Below are 18,177 nucleotides of genomic sequence, written 5' to 3'. Positions count from 1 at the left end.
GACAGCTGGTCATTTGCTGAAGAAGTCAGTCAGAGCTGAGGAAGCTTCTTGGATGAGAAGTGAAACGTCTTCGAAGAAAAATCAGAAAGTCCAGTTGCCTCCTGAAAAAAGCATTTTTGGAAAAAGCACACAATGTACATGCAAAGCAACACCACCACCACCATCATCACACCAATAAAAGGACGAGGAAAGAAGACAATGAGAATAAATAATAATAATCTAACTTGATCAAGGACAGTGAGAGACATCGACCTGGCTCCAAGTGTTTTAAAGCAGTTACCCTTCTCAGTTCTATTTTTATTTTTTCTTCTATTTCGCGCCAGACTCTTCACCTAAAGGGCAAAAAAAAAAAAAAAAAAAAGACTCGCCCTTTCTTTTCCTTACAAGGGGTTATTTGAGGCTGCAGGGGAAAGCAGCCCCGACCGCCGGCCTACAACTCCCAAGAGCCCCTGTTTCCGATGACGTCATTGGCCAGCGACCGAGAAAGTGGGGGAGCGGGAAGTTTGCAACGCAGGGCGAAGGGAACCAGAATGGAGGAAAAGGTAACGAAGGTGAGCGAGGCTGCGACCATTCGGGGATTATTATTTTTTTTTAAGAAAGAATAAAAAATTACAAGGATCGGAAAGATTTTCCTGCAAAAACGCGTTCCCCTGTTTTCTGTCCCCCGTCCCCCCGGTTTCTTTCCAACTGAAAGCCCTTTTGATTCTGCAGCTCCAGTCTAACAAATAACAACATTTAGCAAATAATATCCTGCCGGGCTCAAAGCTTTTGTGTTCCATTTGTGAGCTTCTAGATTAAATTGATATTTGTTAGAGAAGCCAATTCTCTGTCTTCTTCCTTATTAATACGGCTGGGTGACTTAGGGCCAGTCACCAGGAGATAGTGAGTTCTAGTCCACCCCCCAACCCCCTTTAGGCATGAAAAAGCTGGGGGACTTAGGGCCAATCACCAGGAGATGGTGAGTTATAGTCCCGCATTAGCCATGAAAGACTCCTTTGGGCCAATCACCCGGTGTATGAGAGTTCTAGTCCTGCATTAGCCATGAAAGTCAGCTGGGTGACTTTGGGACAATCACCAGGAGATGGTGAGTTCTAGTCCCGCCTTAGCCATGAAAGACAGCTTTGGGCCAATCACCCGGTGTATGAGAGTTCTAGTCCTGCATTAGCCATGAAAGGCAGCTGGGTGACTTGGGGCCAATCACCAGGAGACGGTGAGTTCTAGTCCTGCCTTAGCCATGAAAGACAGCTTTGGGCCAATCAACCGGTGTATGAGAGTTCTAGTCCTGCATTAGCCATGAAAGGCAGCTGGGTGACTTTGGGCCAATCACCAGGAGATGGTGAGTTCTAGTCCCGCCTTAGCCATGAAAGACAGCTTTGGGCCAATCACCCGGTGTATGAGAGTTCTAGTCCCGCATTAGCCATGAAAGGCAGCTGGGTGACTTGGGGCCAATCACCAGGAGACGGTGAGTTCTAGTCCCGCCTTAGCCATGAAAAAATGGTTGCTGGAACTGAATATAATAAAAAGAAGGACCAGGGGTGACATGATAGCAGTGTTCCAGTATCTCAGGCATTGCCACAAAGAAGAGGGAGTCAAGCTATTCTCCAAAGCACCTGAAGGCAGGACAAGAAGCAATGGGTGGAAATTAATCAAGGAGAGAAGCAACTTGGGAATAAGAAGAAATTTCCTGACAGTGAGAACAATTAATCAGTGGAACAACTTGCCTCCAGAAGTTGTAAATGCTCCAACACTGGAAGCTTTTAAGAAGAGGTTGGATAATCATTTGTCTGAAGTGGGGTAAAGTATCCTGCTTAAGCAGGGAGTTGGACTAGAAGACCTCCAAGGTCCCTTCTAACTCTGTTATTATAAAAGCTGGCTGGGTAATTTTGGGCCAATCACAAAGAGACTGTGAGTTCCAGTTCCACCTTAGGCATAAAAACCAGCTGAGTGACTTTAGGCCAATTTCTTGCTATCTGCTCAATCCACCCTCACAAAGTTGTTGTGGAGAAAAGAGAAGGAAGGAGGAGTATTGTGTATTGATAAAAGAGAAATAAAGGATGGATGTAAATAAATACATTAATAAAAAATCTAAAATGTCACGACATTGAAATGTTACAGTCACGCCTACCCACCTTTTGAAATGTGTTCATGCCCCAGAAGCAAAATGTAGGAGAAAAACCATCATTCTTTTCTTTTGTTAACAGGTCACTTCATGGTTGAAGAAAGTTTTTGGGAAGCAGCCGGTTCCTCTTTTAGAAATGAACGCAGAGACGGTGGATATTTTGTATAGGCTGGCCGAATGCAATGAGTCCAGAGATCGGGACATCAACTTGTTAATTGAAGATATGAAGCAGAAAGCAGTGGAGTACGAGTCAGATGGTGAGATTAATTTATTCCCTGCCTTTCTTGTTTTGATAAGTAGCAATATTTATTGAAAGGATAGATGGGCCTAATATGTATCCCGCATCCTATTTTCCCCGCAACAACTTTCCTGTGAAGTAATTATCTAGCCAGCTTTCATGCCTGAGGTGGGACTGGAACTCACAGCCACTTGGTTTCTAGCCTAGTGCTTTAACTACAGGTATTCTTCGACTTATTGGGGATGTGGTGGCTCAGTGGCTAAGACGCTGAGCTTGTCGATCAGAAAGGCGGTTCAAATCCCTAGCTCCGCGTGATGGAGTGAGCTCCCGTTACTCGTCCCAGCTTCTGCCAACTTAGCAGTTCGAAAGCATGTAAAAATGCAAGTAGAAAAATAGGGACCACCTTTGGTGGGAAGGTAACAGCATTCCGTGCGCCTTCGGTATTTAGTCATGCCAGCCGCATGACCACGGAGACGTCTTCAGACAGCGCTGGCTCTTTGGCTTTGTAACAGAGCACTGCCCCCTAGTGTCGGAAATGACTAGCACAGATGTGTCAGGGGAACCTTTACCTTTACGGGTCAATGTAATTGATAGGGGGGCTGGACTTGGGTCTCTTGTGGCAATGCAATGACTCCAAACTGATGACACGTTTAACTCTGCCTTCCAGCTCAGCCTGCTCTTCTCCTACACACATAAGACTCACAAAACTTATCAAGAGAATATCTTACACTTCATTGACCTCAGTTTTTGTGGCTGATCCCTTTTGTCACATGGGTAACCAGAAATTGGCTTACGTATGTAGCCACAGGCTGTGTCTTATTTATAATTGCAGAAACCCACAAGGGAAAAAAAATCACAATTATTTGGGATCAAACAACATACGAAGCCGGACATAATGGTACAGAATTGCACAGAAAGGATAAGGATTGCATATAGGTAGTCTTTGACTTATAACCATAATGGAGCCCAAAATTGCCATTGATAAGTGAAACAGTTAAATGACATTGGCTCCATTTTATGACCACTTCAGTGTTTAGTCATGCCGGCCACATGGCCACGGAGAAGTCTTCGGACAGTGCTGGCTCTTCGGCTTTGTAACGGAGATGAGCCCATATGTGTGAGAGGAATCTTTACCTTTACCTATTCCTCAACTTACCACCATTATTCAAAGACCGTTCGAAGTTACAACAGCACTGGAAAAGGTGACTTATGACCATTTTTCACTCTTATGACCATTGCAGCCTCCCCATGGTCACGTGGTCAAAATTCAGGGGCTTGGCAACTGACTCATACTTAACGACAGTTGGAGTGTCCCTGGGTCATGTGATCCCCTTTTGCGACCTACTGACAAGCAAAGTTGGTGGAGAAGCCAGATTCAATGAGCAACTGTGTTACTCACTTAACAACTGCAGGGATTCATTTAACAAACGGTGGCGAGAAAGGTCATAAAATGGGGCAGACAACTCATGCAACCACTGTTTTGCTTAGCCACAGAAATGTTGGGCTCCATTAGGTTTGTAAGCCGAGATTAACTGTCCTACATCCAACTGGCTCTCTAATTAGATTAGAGTCATTGTGTCAGTCTCACACCAAGGATGTTTATGCCGTAAAGGCAGAGGTGTCAAACTTGTGATGTCACGTCACCATGTGACGGATCACGAATTTTTTTCTCCTTCGCTAAAATGGGGGTGGCTGTGGCCAGCGCGTGACGCATTGGCGCGTGAGCCGCGAGTTTGACACCCCTGCCGTAATGTTTCCTTAAAACACCTGCTGTCTTCTCTTTCTTTCCCCAGGCCTCTTACTGCAGGAACTTTTAATGGAGGGTCTGAATTTTTCCCTTAACAGCCTATCGAAAGAAAGTATGAGCTACCTAAACAACCTAGTGGATATTGCCTTGGTTCTGGAAACAAAGGACACAACTCTTGCAAGGTGGTGTAAATCTCTTCCGGAAATATTTCTGAATGCTGCAGTGCCAACTGTGAGGGAGGAATTACAGGCGCTTCATGATCATTAATATTTTTTTAGAGAGAAGAGTTGGGGAATATTTAAACAGTCCTCCCTCCCTCCATCTATCCATCCATCCATCCATCTATCTATCTATGGTGTCATCTGTCCATCCATCTACTCAGCCATCTGTCCGTTTGTCCATTCATCCATCTATCATCTATCTAGTATCATCTATCTATCTATCTATCTATCTATCTATCTATCTATCTATCTATCTATCTATCTATCTATCATCTATCTATCTATCACATCTTTTCATCTATATCTATATCATGTCTTTTCATCTGTCTATCTACCTACCTACCTACCTACCTACCTATCTCTATACGGTATCCATCCATCTCTCATCTGTCTTTCCATCCATCCATCCATCCATTTATGCTTCTCTATAGAACAGAATCTTTTCTACACTGGTTTGTGGAACACCTGAAAATCTACAGTGCTAGCTTTAAAACTTGATTGAAATTTAGATAACCTCTGGTACAGCATTTGTTTATTATTTCAACGGTTTTCAAGACGGCTGCGCACATGGATGCTGCGGCTAACCGCTCCTTCTTTCAGTGTATGGTGTGTATGATTCTGTGTGTGTTTTGGATCCTTTCCTTGATTGAATCCTGTGGGGCAAGGAGCATCTATAGTCGGCAAGCCTTGTTACAAATTGGACTGAAATGTGAAAAGGTTATTACGGATGATTTTATACATTCTCATAACATACCGAAGGAGGCAGCTAGGCCCCTGGGGGAGCCATGGATCACTATCCCTGTAGGAAGGAGGAAGAGGCGGAGAAAGAAGAACAGGATGAGGAAGAGAGGATGCCGTGCTGGGGTTTTCTTTAGGCTGAGTATGTTTCCACACAAGCCTTCAATTCCAAGTATATTTCTTGGAATTGCAAGATCTCTGACTAACAAAATGGATGAATTAGGGCTACAGATTGTAAAGACTAAATTCATCAAGAACTGCTGTGTTTTGCTAATCACAGAAACTTGGCTTCATTCACTCATTCCAGATGCAGCTGTTGAGCTGGAAGGCTACATAGCTCACCAGCAGGATAGGAGTAGAGATTCTGGCAAGATCAAAGGGGGAGGTTTAAGCCTTTATGTGAACAAAAGCTGGTGTATCAATACAAAGACTGTAGACAGCCATTGCTCCATGGATCTGGAGTATATGACACTTAAATGTAGACTCATATATCTTCGATGGGAATTCAGCGTGGTTTTGATTACTGCAGTCTATATCCCACCTGATGCCAATACTACCATAGCTTTGGGATTCTTGTATAACATTGTTAATAATCAGCAGAATAAGTATCCTGATGCTGTGCATATCATAGCAGGGGACTTTAATCAAGCTGATTTAAAAGAAGTGCTCCCTAAATTCTATCAGCATGTTAAGTGTGCTACTAGAGGAGCAAACATATTGGACAAAGTATATACCAACATCAAACATGGCTACAAGGTTATACAATTACCACATTTGGGACAATCAGACCATATGCCACTGCTTTGAGCACCAGCGTACATCCCTCTTAGGAGACGGGCTCTGCCTATAATAAAGACAGTGAAATCTTGGCCAGAAGATGCTTCCCAGCAACTTCAGGATTGTTTTGAGAACACAAATTGGGACATCTTTTACCACCCTGACCTAGAGGTGCACACTGCAACTGTTCTGTTCTATAGCAAACACTGCAAGATACTATCACTGTGGATAAACGTATAGAGGAAAGAAATCATGTTCAACCCTCACATTTTATTTTTTTTGGTGGGGTACATATTAGTCTTTTAAATGCTTCTTGCTAAGCTCACAAATGAGATGAGGATATCCAAATTTGCAATAAAATTCCAAATTTTGATCTACCTGTTTGTTTATTTATTAGAATTGTATGCTGCTCCTCTCACCTAAACTCCCTCCGAATCTAATAGTGACCAGTTGCTAAATACTATGACAGCTCTCCATGTAAAAAAACAAACAAAGCACAAATCCTGATTAACTGGGCTTTTTGTCTTTAGTTTTATTCCTGCCATCAACGACTTGACTTCTGATCTGTCCAGAGCACAATCCAAAAACAAAGAACTCGAACTCGAACTCAGCACCCTGCAAAGAAAGCTCACCTCAGCGCTTGTGCTGGAAAAACGCCTTCAGGAGTAAGCACTCTTGCGTTTTGTCTTTCCTTGCCTTTCTTTCCCTTCTTTACTCCCAAAATATTTTGCAGAGTTTCAGCTAGCCAGCTGGCTCGACTTACGCTTTTTAAACACACACACACACACACACACATGAATCTGTCATAATTAAATGGCATGCTGTCTCTTTTGATTTCCAAATGTATGCCAAGTATTCATTCTGGGTTCTAGTGGTACAGATGGCATTGCAGAACCAAACAGGAAATAACAGCAGGAAACAGACGGAGGGTACTGGTTTTAAAAGCACCCAGCACTGGTTGCTAATGCTAGCAATGTTAGTGGTGTTACCTACCATAGTTGGGTAATGAAACATCTGCAAGAAAACAACCAAGCTCAGAGATCACTAAAGACCCCACAGTCCTTCTCTTCCTTCCCCTCTCCTCCTCCTTGCGAATCTCTCTCCCTTCTAGCACTGATGATGTTCCCTAGTTGGGTAGTGAAACGTCTGCAAGAAAACATTCCAGCTCAAAGAGCACCAAGGACCCCACAGTCCTCCTTCTCCTCCCTGTGAACCTCACTCCCTTCTAGCACTGATGATGTTCCCTAATTGGGTAATGAAACGTCTGCAAGAAATCAACCAAGCTCAGAGAGCACCAAGGACCCCACAGTCCTCCTTCTCCTCCCTGTGAACCTCCCTCCCTTCTAGCACTGATGATATCACCTAGTTGGGTAAGCAAATGTCTGCAAGGAAACAAGCTCAGAGGATACCAAAGACCCCACAGGTGTCATCTTCCTCCTCCTCCCCCCTGCAAACCTCTCTCCCTTCTAGCACTGATAATGTTCCCTAGTTGGGTCATGAAATGTCTGCAAGAAAACAACCAAGCTGAGAGAGCACCAAAGACGCCATAGCCCTTACCCTCCTTCTCTTCCTCCCCCACTGCAAACCTCACTCCTTTCTAGCACTGATGATATCACCTAGTTGGGTAAGGGAATATCTGCAAGAAAATAAGCTCACAGGGCACCAAGGATCTCATAGTTGTCTCCTCCTCCTCCTCCTCCTCCTCCTCCTCCTCCTCCTCCTCCTCCTCCTCCTCCTCCTCCTCCTCCTTCCCTCCCCTCCCCCTCCACTCATTTCTATGGTAGCACTGAAGTTGTTACTTAGTTGAGTAATGAAACATCTGCAAGAAAACTACAAAACTCACACTTCAGCCCTGACTACAAATACTCTGTTCTTGTTGCTCCTTTGCAGTGATGTGGTGAAAACCGAAAAATTTCTGATAGAGGAAAGAAAAACAGCCGATCGCCGAATGCAGACTATGGAGTTCCTAATGAAAAAATCGGAAGACATCAAAGGCGAAATTAAATCCGCCAAGGTACGTCGGACCGGACTGCTAAGAGTTCTGAGGAAGGAAATTGATATTTTGGGGGACTGGAAAAAAAAAAAAAGGAAAGAATTTTTTTTCCTTTAAAAAAAAAAAAGTATGGTTTAAGTTCCTGCAGGTCCCCATCCCACCATCTGAAATTTGGGAACATCTGTTTAAAGGGGATCCCAAAAGAGGAGAAATGGAGGACAAATGAGAACAAATCCTCTTGCTTGGATTTTGAAGGAAAAAAAGCAGAAGCTTACAGTAAAAGTACTTTTTAGGCCGTATACCTTTAGATCTCTCTTGCTCTGAGAGGTTCGTCTGCAAAGGAAAATCTTCATGTTTTAAAGCAGGGGTCCCAAACCGCCGGTCCACGGACCGGTACCGGTCCGCGGAACAAGTCTTACCGGGCCGCTGGTTGCTGGGCGCCGCCATCTTTTTGGTAAAAGTGCTTCCGGTGAGCTTTTCCGGGTAGAAAGCTCACGGAAGCACTTTTTCATCAAAAAGATGGCGGCGCCAGCGTTCGTGAGCTTTTCCGGGTATAAAGCCATTTCTACCCGAAAAAGCTCACGGAAGCATGCTGCGCCGCCATCTTTTTGGCATCAAAAAGATGGCGGTGCCCAGTTGATGCCGTACCGCCGGGCGCGCTGATGCATCAAAAAGGTTGGGGATCACTGTTTTAAAGAACATGCTTTTCCGTTAGCAAAGTTACGGTTCTGTCTCTTAATTGCTGTCTGAATATAAAGACAGTCAGGCAAACTCTACAAAGGCTTCCTTCCATACAAAGTTTCTTTATTGGGTCACAAGGCATCCTCGAAGTGTAACTCACGGTTATGTCGAGATCCATCTAATGTCCAATCTTCGCATAGATGACTTTATAGTGTAAAAATACAGTTATCTTCATCCCATAAGGATGGAGCAAAGGGTGAGACACCCACACGATGCTGGGGTCCGAGCAAGAGTAAAGGAAACTCCCCCAACCCAACCAAGGGTCAGTTCAGTGACCAATCAGATGTGGCCACATGACATGAACTACATTTCTCATGATGCATTAACTAAATTTACCCTGAGGCATTCCCTTAAGAGGACAGTTCCCAATTCCCAGTTAATTATCCCAATTCCCAATTAACTACTGTCTGGACAGCACAGTTAGCCTCAGTTCCTAGAGTCTGTATACGTGCATCCAGGATATTTTTGGGGGTGTGTGGAGGGGGAAAGCAATTTTATGGAAACTCTGATCTCCCAGTCAACTGCTATCCACATTTGATTCTTTTTAGCTTTCAGACTTGGAAAACCGATAGGAGAGAATATTTGAACTTTAGGGATTGAACTGTTGGGATCTTTGGCGTTCTCGGAACCTGATGGTTTTCTTGCAGATATCCCATCACCCAACAGGGTGACATCATTGGTAAAGCTCAGCGAGTACCAATGACGCCACAGATCAACCCTAAACTCCAAATATTCTCTTGTATTGGGATTTCTTTTTCTCTTTCTTTCTCTTTCTTTCTTTCTTTCTTTCTTTCTTTCTTTCTTTCTTTCTTTCTTTCTTTCTTTCTTTCTTTCTTTTTCTTCTCCCTTCCCTTTCTCCCTTTCTTCTTTTTCTTTCTTCCTTCTTTTTTCCTTCACCCTTCCTTCCTTCTCTTCCTCCCTCCCTCTTTCTTTCTTCCTTTCCTTTTGCCTTTTCCCTCCCTCCTTCCCTCCTTTTTCTTTCTTTTTCCTTTTCCTTCCTTCCTTCTTTTTCCTTCTTCCTTCCTTCCCTCCCTCCCTCCCTTTCATCTTTCTTCACCTTCCTTTTTCCTTTCCTTCTTTCTTTTCCTTCCTTCCTTCCTTCCTTCCTTCCTTCCTTCCTTCCTTCCTTCCTTCCTTCCTTCCTTCCTTCCTTCCTTCCTTCCTTCCTTTTCTACACAGTCATAATTAAATGAGAGGATTTCTTGCCCAAGATGTGATGATGGGCACCAAATTGAACAGAAGAAGGTAAAGGGAAATGACAAACACGGACTATTAATGCCCACCAGTCACAAAAGCCAAGATGATGAACTTAAGGACCACCATCAGTGAGCTGTTGGACAGTATTAGTTGGTCTGTTGTGTGGATGCTTGTGTGTTTTTAGGGGGCGGGGAATTTTGGCGGGTGGGGGTTGTTTGGGGATTGTCATGTATGTGTGCATGTTGAGTCTGGTCTCTGGGTGTTACGTAAATTTCGTTGTATGTATAGTGTATGTATGTAGAATGACAATCAATAAATAAATAAATAAATAAAAAAGAAAGAAAGAAAGAAAGAAAGAAAGAAAGAAAGAAAGAAAGAAAGAAAGAATAAAGGCTCGGCCCATTTGACCAAGGAAGAAAACAGGTTCACAGATAAGTTTGCTTAGTGACTGTTCAAAGTTACAATGGCACCAGTAGTTGTTTTCCGAATTGTTTCCTACCGGTTCTATGCGCAATTCTAGGCGCGCACACTTTGTGCGTGCGCACATGGGGGGCTCAAAGACTGACCTCTGTCAATGATGGTAAGCTGAGCTTTTTTTTTTTTTACCTCAGCTGAGGCGTGGCAATCCACTCTGCCACGCGAATCAGCCGAGCTAAAAAAACAAGGGAATATAGGAGAGGTATAATGGCGGGGGTGGGTGGGCGGGGCCAACGGAAGTGATATTTGCCGGTTCTCCAAACTAGTCAAAATTTCCATTACCGGTACGCCTAAACCGGTGTGAACCGGCTGAATACCACCTCTGAACAGCACTGAAAAAAAGTGTCTTATGGCCATTTTTCACACTTAATGACCATTGCAAGGATCACGTGATCGAAATTCAGATGCTTAACTGATTCACATTTATGATGGTGCTTTTAGTCTAGTTTCCTCATCCCACCTGCTGTCTCTTCTCTCTCTCTCTCTTCTCCCCCTGCAGGACCAGCTGTCTGCGAGTGGGCTGGATGCTTCCCTGACGCATCAATCACTGGTGGCCCTCTCAGAGGTGGGTGGGACACCATGGACGTTACAGGATGAGACCAGCCGGCTGGCATTTTACCTGGGCAGCTGGAGGAAGTGATAATTCAGCCACGTAGAGCTGGGATCTGAGTCTGCTGTGATTAAGCTCTTCAAAGCCTCTCTCAAACGGCCAGGATTCCAGCATCTGATGTGCAAAGGCCTGCAGTGAAATGAGAAAGAGAGGGAGGGAGGGGAGGAGGAGGGAGGGAATGAAAAGGAAAGGAGAGAGGGGGAGGAGGAGGGAGGGAGAGAAAAGGAGGGAGGGGGAAGCTGAGAAAAGGAGGGAAGGAGAGGGAGGGAGAGGGGAAAGAGGGAAGGGGAGAGGGGAGAAAAGGAAGGGGGAGGGAAGGGGGAAGTGAGTGAGGGGAGGGGGAGGGAGAGAAAAGGAATGGAGGGAAAGGGAGAAAAGGTAGAAAGGGAGGGATGGGGAAGGAGAAAATGGAGAGGGGAAAGAGGGAGGGAGAAGAGAGAAAATGGAGGGAAAAAGGGAGCGGAGGGAGGGAGAAACACAGAAACAGAAAGAGAAAAGAGAAGAAGGGATGGAGAGGGAGGGAGGGAGGGAGAGAAAGAAAGAAAATAATTGGATGGAAAAATTAAAAACAAAAAAGCCAAACGGAACACAAAGGTTTTCTAATTTGTAACAGCAGTAATGTTGATTCCCTTTTGCGACCTTCCGACAAGCGAAGTCAGTGGGGAAACCAGGTTGGCTTTACAACAGCGTTACTACCTTAAGAACGGCAGCGATTCACCGAACGAAGGTGGCAAGAAAAGTCACAAAATGGGGCAAAACCCACTTAACAAATCCATTTGCTTAGCAATAAAAGCTTTGGGCTCAGTTGCAGTCGTATGTTGAGGACTACTTGTCATTCAAATGAAACGAAACAAAAAAAAAAATCAAAATAAAATAAAATAATTATTTCCACAGAAACTGGCAGACTTGAAGAACCAGTCCGTTCCTTTACAGAAGAAAATAGAGTCTTATCTGGATCTCACACCGGTAATTCTCTTCCTCCCTCCCTTTCTTCCTGAGCTTGTCTTTTTGTAGAAAAGGTGTCCTGCACCCATTTTGTGGACACTAAAAAGTGAGGCCAGAATAGAAAGGAGATAAAGGTGGACTCAATGGTGGGCTGCAACCGGTTTAACAACCGGCTTTGGGAGTGTGTGTTTCGCATGTGCATACAGCAATTTGAATCTCTCCAGCTCACCTTCTAGCCTTCCCTGGCAAGAAGAACAGCTGAGCTGCGGTAATCTACTTTGCCGCGCGAATCAGCTGAGCTGCAAAAGAAGGAAATGTAAGACGGGATAGGGCAGTGGTCGACAACCAGGGGGCCGAGGACCACTGGTGGTCCGTGAGAAAATGTTGGTGGTCCACAGAGAAATATCACCCACAAAGCAATGAATCCAGGCTGCGCCGCCCACATGGCCAGCGGGAACACAAGGCTTGCGTTGCTTGCATTGCGAACAACACGAGGTAGTGAGGGGAGGGGAGAAAGGGCGGAGGGGAGGAACTTGCCCCACTCGCCCCACGCGCCTGGCCTGGCCACCGGGCTGCTTCTTTCCGCTTCTTCTGCTTTTGGCTGCACGCAAGGGAAGCAGCAAAAGTCTTTCTTTCTCTCCCCCAAACTCCACCAGAAATGAGTCTTTGGGACCCTGCAAGGCCTCCTGCTCCAAGAGGCTCCGCTGGCATGACAAGTCTCACAAAGACTCATTTCTGGCGGAGTTTGGGGGAGAGAAAGAAAGACTTCTGCTGCTTTTCTTTCATGAAGCCAAAAGTCTCTCTCTGTCTCTGTCTCTGTCTCTGTCTCTCTCTCTCCCCCCCCTCCTGAGAACGGAGCTGGAGACGGTATCCTACAGTCCCAAATAAAGAACGATTGATCATTTTAGGAAAACGGGGTGGGGAATTTCCCTGCAGACTTTTTTGGGGATTTTCCCGGGGTCTCTGGTCCGCGAGATTTAAAATTATGAGTTTGGTGTTCCCTGAGGTCCAAAAGGTTGGCGGCCCCTGGGACAGGGCGTGGGTGGGTGGGGCGAACTGATCGTTGTTCGTACCGGTTCAGAAGAACCGGTAGCAGCCCACCATTGGATGGACCCCCCCCAATCTTTTAGGCACCAGGGATCAAAGAAAGGATTTTCCACAGACGGGACGGTGGTTTCACGGGCTGACTGAATCCCACGGATGGGGCTTCACTGGTTTGTGTGGCTCGGTTTCTGGCACGCCGCGGCCCCGTCCCAGTCCATGGACCAGGGGTTGGGGGCCCCTGCATTAGGGGAACTGGGTTTAAGGAGAGTGGAATACAGAAGCAGAAAAAGGAGGGACAGCAGCATGAATTCTGGCATGGCACAGCTGCCCCAGGGAATTCTGGGAATTGAAGTCCACACATCTCAAAATTGAGAAACACTGTGCCAGAGTGTTGGGTATTTATGCCATGCCGTGGAATATTTGGGAGGGATGCCCTCTCTGTGGCATGTTGGATGTTTGGAGGGAATCCTGCGTGCGGCATTACAACTATGTAATGAGTCACGGTGGCGCAGTGGTTAGAGTGCAGTACTGCAGGCTACTTCTGCTGACTGCCGGCTGCCTGCAATTTGGCAGATCGAGCCTCACCAGGCTCAAGGTTGACTCAGCCTTCCATCCGTCCGAGGGGGTAAAATGAGGATCCAGATTATTGGGGCAATATGGTGACATTGGAAACTGCCCAGAGAGTGCCACATATAAGTCTAACTGCTATTGCTATTCTTTCCTTCTTTTTTTCCTTCTTTCTTTCCTTCCTCCTTTCCTCCCTTCCTTCCGTCCATCAACTCATAAAACATTTCTCATGATTTAATTGGGGTAACTGCCGGAATCCTGACTCACTCACTCCTCCTTCCTTCCTTCCTTCCTTCCTTCCTTCCTTCCTTTTCCTTTCCTTTCCTTTCCTTTCCTTTCCTTTCCTTTCCTTTCCTTTCCTTCCTTCTTTCCTTTCCTTCCTTTCCTTTCCTTCCTTCCTTCCTTCCTTCCTCCTTGTCATGGTGGCAAAGTGGTTAGAATGCAGCATTGCAGGCTAACTCTGCCCACCGCCAGGGGTTCGATCCTGACCAACTCAGCCTTCCAAGGTCGGTAAAATGAGGACCCAGATTGTTGGGGGCAAGAATTTGTAAACCACTTAGAGAGGGCAAAGTGGTATATAAGTCTTAAGTGTTATTGCTGTGGTCTTCCTCTTCTTTTCAGAATCCTTCTCTTGCTCGAGTGAAGATTGAAGAAGCCAAGAGGGAGCTGGTAGGTCTTTTCTTTGGCATTAAGCTGAAATCGGGGCTAACATGGATGCTGATTTCAATCTAGCAGAAGAGATACATAGAAGGGCATTGTTTAGTCCCAAGTCAGTACAGGTAATCCTTGACTTACAACAGTTCATTTAGTGACCGGTCAAAGTTACAACAACACTAAAAAACTTGACTTGAAATATTTTTTCACACTTAGAACCGTTGCAGCATCCCCAGGGTCACGAGATCAAAATGTGGGCACTTGGCCACTGATTCATATTTATGACGGTTCTCATGTCCTGGGGTCAGGTGTTCCCCCTTTTTCGACCTTCTGACCAGCCATGTCAAATGGGGAGCCAGTTTCACTTAACAACTGTGTCACTAACTTAAACAACTGATGTGAAAGTGATTCGCTGAACAGCGATGGCAAGAAAGGGGGCAAAACTCATTGAATGGCGATCTGGCTGAGCGACAGAAATGTGGTTGTAAGTCGAGGACAACCTGTATTCTTCATTTTTGAAGAAAAAGCTGTTTTCCTTTAATACAAATCGTCTTATGGAAGATTAGCAAAAAAATGTTTAGTAATATGTCCGCCAAGTGTTGGAAGTGTAATCCTAAGTGCTTATTATCATATGTGGTGAACTTGTGTGAAAGCAAGAAAATACAGCATGGTTGGAAAAGATGATTGAGCAACATGTACATCTAAAAGCAGAAATATTTTTGTTGGGTATAATGCCGGAGGGCTGTGATAAAGGGACTATATATCTAGTTTTGCATGTATTGACAGCAGCAAGGATTGTACTGTATTTGCACAGTATTGGAAAAATGAGAAGACCCCATCAGATGAGGACGTAATTCGGAAAATACTAGACCCGTGATGGCAAACCTATGGCACAGGTGACACGCAGAGCCATTTGTGCCAGCATGTGAGCTGCAGGCAATCTTACCTCACAGCACATGCACCCCTCACAGCTGATTTTCGGCTGGTTTGAGGCCTTTTTCGGTCTCCCAAAGGCTTGAGGAAGGCTTCTGCAGGCTGTACAGGCCGAAAACTAGCCCTGTTTTGTCTAGTTCCTGTTTTTCCGAAAATACCAGAAGTGACGAAACGGGGCTAGTTTTCGGCCTGCAAAGCCTGCAGAAGCCTTCCTCAAGCCTCTGGGAGGCCGAAAAAGGCCTGAAACCAGCCGAAAATCAGCTGTGAGGCGCAGTGCAGGTAAGGGGGCAGTGGGGGTGGGGATTGCGCGCGCATGCGTAGGTGCGTGGAGGCGCACGCATTGCCTTCTGGGTGCTGGCACACGAGCGTGCAAGCGCATGTACACAATTTTTGGCACAGGAGTCCAAAAAGGTTAGCCACCACTGTACTAGACTGTGCAAAGATGGATAGATTGACATTAAAAATAAAGGACAAAGACGACACAGAATATTACTCAACATGGGACAGATTTTACGAATGGTTAGAGATAAGAGGTAAAAATTAGATGAAGGAAGATTATTGCTATGTATGAATATATAGAATATATATATAATTATAAATATGCCAATGTAGCCAACATAATTACAAATAAGCTAATATAAAAATGTAGTTAAAACTATTGTAAATACTATTATTATTATTATTATTATTATTATTATTATTATTATTATTATTATTATTATTATTATTATTTATTATTGTTATTAGCAGATATGTTAATATTTATTTTTGTTCTTATTTTGGTTTTTGGTAAATGATACTCCCTGACAATACATTTTATTCAAAATGTTTATGAATAAAAAAAATACTAAAAAGAAATCATCTTATGGAGCCTCTTTTACCCTTTGCAGGAAGCTCTGGAGGCCGAGTTTTCAACAAAGCTGGATATGACGGCACTCTCAGTGACTTTGCCTACCAAACGACCGTTTGTGTAATCATTCTGGTGCATGGAGAAAGGGAACAATTGTGGGTGTTGTGACTGCTGGTTTCTCTCTTCCCTTAACAGAACATACCATACTATATATAAATTTATTTTTCTTTCTGGGACTAGTATGTAGTATTCAGCCTTGCTGAATAAAAATGTTAACATATGCATTTGCACAAGCAATTGGGTTAGGCCATTACCCTATTGTGTGTTGTAAAATATTATTGTATATAACTCACAGAATAAATAACTGTATCTCATTACTGACAATAAAGGACTATTTATTTATAAAATTTATTAGCTGTCCATCTTACCACTCGGTACCTCTGAACGGCTTACATTATTAAAGATAAAATCGTATAAAACCTAAAGCAAGTCCTTTAACACAGTGATCCCCAACCTTTTTACGCTGCGGCCCGGTACCGGCATCAGCTGGGCGCCGCCATCTTTTTGATGAAAATGTGCTTCCGGTGAGCTTTCTACCGGAAAAGCTCACTGGAAGCACTTTTCATCAAAAATGGCGGCGCCCAGCAACTCTCAGCGAACCCGGTAGGACTTGTTCCGTGGACCGGTTCGGTCCGCGGACCGGTGGTTGGGGACCCCTGCTTTAACAAACTTTCCTAATTCCAAGAAGAGCCCTTTGTTATGACTTCAAAGTTATTTGAAAGATGCAATCCAGATTCCAAGCTCCAAAGACTGCTTGCAACACACACACACACACACACCCCTTGGTCATCCAACTGCATTTTGGGCACCAGGAAACCAGCTTGCATTTATGGCCATTTGCAGCATCCCATGGTCATATGACCAGTTTATGACATTTTTGCAGGAAGTCAACATTACTTAAAGTTTCCAGCAAATTTTTTTTTTTTTTAAAAAAAGCCCATGGTGGACAATGGGTTTGCTTAATAACCACTGCAAAAAAGTTTGTAAAATCAAGTGCAGTCATGTGACCTAAGTCACCTGCTTAACCATTGTTAAGTCACCTGCTTAACCATTGGCAATGACTTATGACTATAATACTGGACTCAATCATAAATTGAATCTTAAATTCATTTGTAAGTTGAGGACTAATTGCACATGTTTATATTGTTGGCTGCCTAGAAAATCCCCAAACCAGGATGGTCCAAAAAAAGTCAAAATGGCTGCCCCAACCATTTAACAAATTAGGTATCAGGATTCTAAATGCATGGTTAAGGCTGCCATCTTGACTTTTTGACCCCATCCCCCACCCCTTTGGTAGTGATTCTCAAGCAAGATTTTGCTTTTTTGGAAAATGCTGGGAACTCTCCAGCTGGTGCTATTCAAGTGTTTTAAGCCACGACTTCCATTGCATCTTGGGTAGGCTGGCTCCAAGGTGCGTGGGAATTGTAGTGGAGCCATGTTGGCTGGTCCTAAAGTGCGTGAGAATTGTAGCGCTGCCATGTAGGCTGGTCCTGGGTGCGCGGGAATTGTAGCGCTGCCATGTAGGCTGGTGCTGGGTGCGCGGGAATTGTAGCACTGCCATGTAGGCTGGTCCTGGGTGCGCGGGAATTGTAGCGCTGCCATGTAGGCTGGTGCTGGGTGCGCGGGAATTGTAGCATTGCCATGTAGACTGGTCCTGGGTGCGCGGGGAATTGTAGCGCTGCCATGTAGGCTGGTCCTGGGTGCGCGGGAATTGTAGCATTGCCATGTAGACTAGTCCTGGGTGCGCGGGAATTGTAGCATTGCCATGTAGACTGGTCCTGGGTGCGCGGGAATTGTAGCATTGCCATGTAGACTAGTCCTGGGTGCGCGGGAATTGTAGCGCTGCCATGTAGGCTGGTCCTGGGTGTGCGGGATTGTAGCATTGCCATGTAGACTAGTACTGGGTGCGGGTGTAGCATTGCCATGTAGACTGGTCCTGGGTGCGCGGGGTAGCATTGCCATGTGAGACTAGTCCTGGGTCGCGGGAATTGTAGCGCTGCCATGTAGGCTGGTCCTGGGTGCGTGGGAATTGTAGCGCTGCCATGTTGACTGGTCCCAAGCAATACAGCTGAGCAGTATCCTCATTGGTCCTGCATGCAAGATTTATCTCCATCTAGTAGTTTACTCCCTTTTTGCAACGTGGTCGCAGGCTAATAGCCTTGTTCACATAAGCCCTAAATCTGGATCAAGTAAAAAAAAAAAAGTCTAGGAAGGAAGGGGTTAATCCTGCTGCCTTCTTTCCTTCCTTCCTCCCTAGCGCACATGC

At 44.9% G+C, this 18,177-nt stretch overlaps 1 protein-coding gene across 2 annotated transcripts; it reads left to right on the top strand.

Annotated features, from left to right (window-relative positions):
• The first annotated feature begins 451 nt into the window (after positions 1-451).
• On the top strand, positions 452-16,239 carry HAUS1 (HAUS augmin like complex subunit 1). Of its 2 annotated transcripts, none has more exons than XM_026688415.2 (9): positions 452-551; positions 2,202-2,376; positions 4,151-4,286; positions 6,371-6,505; positions 7,731-7,854; positions 10,748-10,813; positions 11,753-11,824; positions 14,036-14,083; positions 15,892-16,239. In XM_026688415.2, exons 1-9 carry the CDS (start codon positions 459-461, stop codon positions 15,973-15,975), a joined length of 933 nt encoding a protein of 310 aa, XP_026544200.2. In that variant the 5' UTR covers positions 452-458; the 3' UTR covers positions 15,976-16,239. The 2 variants fall into 2 exon arrangements, with proteins under 2 accessions (XP_026544200.2, XP_087814827.1); XM_087958701.1 differs by having other exon boundaries at positions 464-542.
• Positions 16,240-18,177: the final 1,938 nt, after the last annotated feature.

This window comes from Notechis scutatus, chromosome 2 (assembly GCF_049901735.1).
Source record: "Notechis scutatus isolate UNSWTSFEM ecotype Mainland chromosome 2, rNotScu1.2, whole genome shotgun sequence".
Classification (NCBI taxonomy): Eukaryota; Metazoa; Chordata; class Lepidosauria; order Squamata; family Elapidae; genus Notechis; species Notechis scutatus.
This window is presented reverse-complemented; position numbering and strand designations above follow the sequence as displayed.

Bases quoted from the DNA above. Each gene is read 5' to 3' on its own strand.
- HAUS1 (XM_026688415.2), top strand. From the start codon at position 459: ATGACGTCATTGGCCAGCGACCGAGAAAGTGGGGGAGCGGGAAGTTTG. The intron at 7,855-10,747 runs GTACGTCGGACC...CTCCCCCTGCAG, and splicing joins GCGAAATTAAATCCGCCAAG to GACCAGCTGTCTGCGAGTGG. The intron at 11,825-14,035 runs GTAATTCTCTTC...TCTTCTTTTCAG, and splicing joins CTTATCTGGATCTCACACCG to AATCCTTCTCTTGCTCGAGT.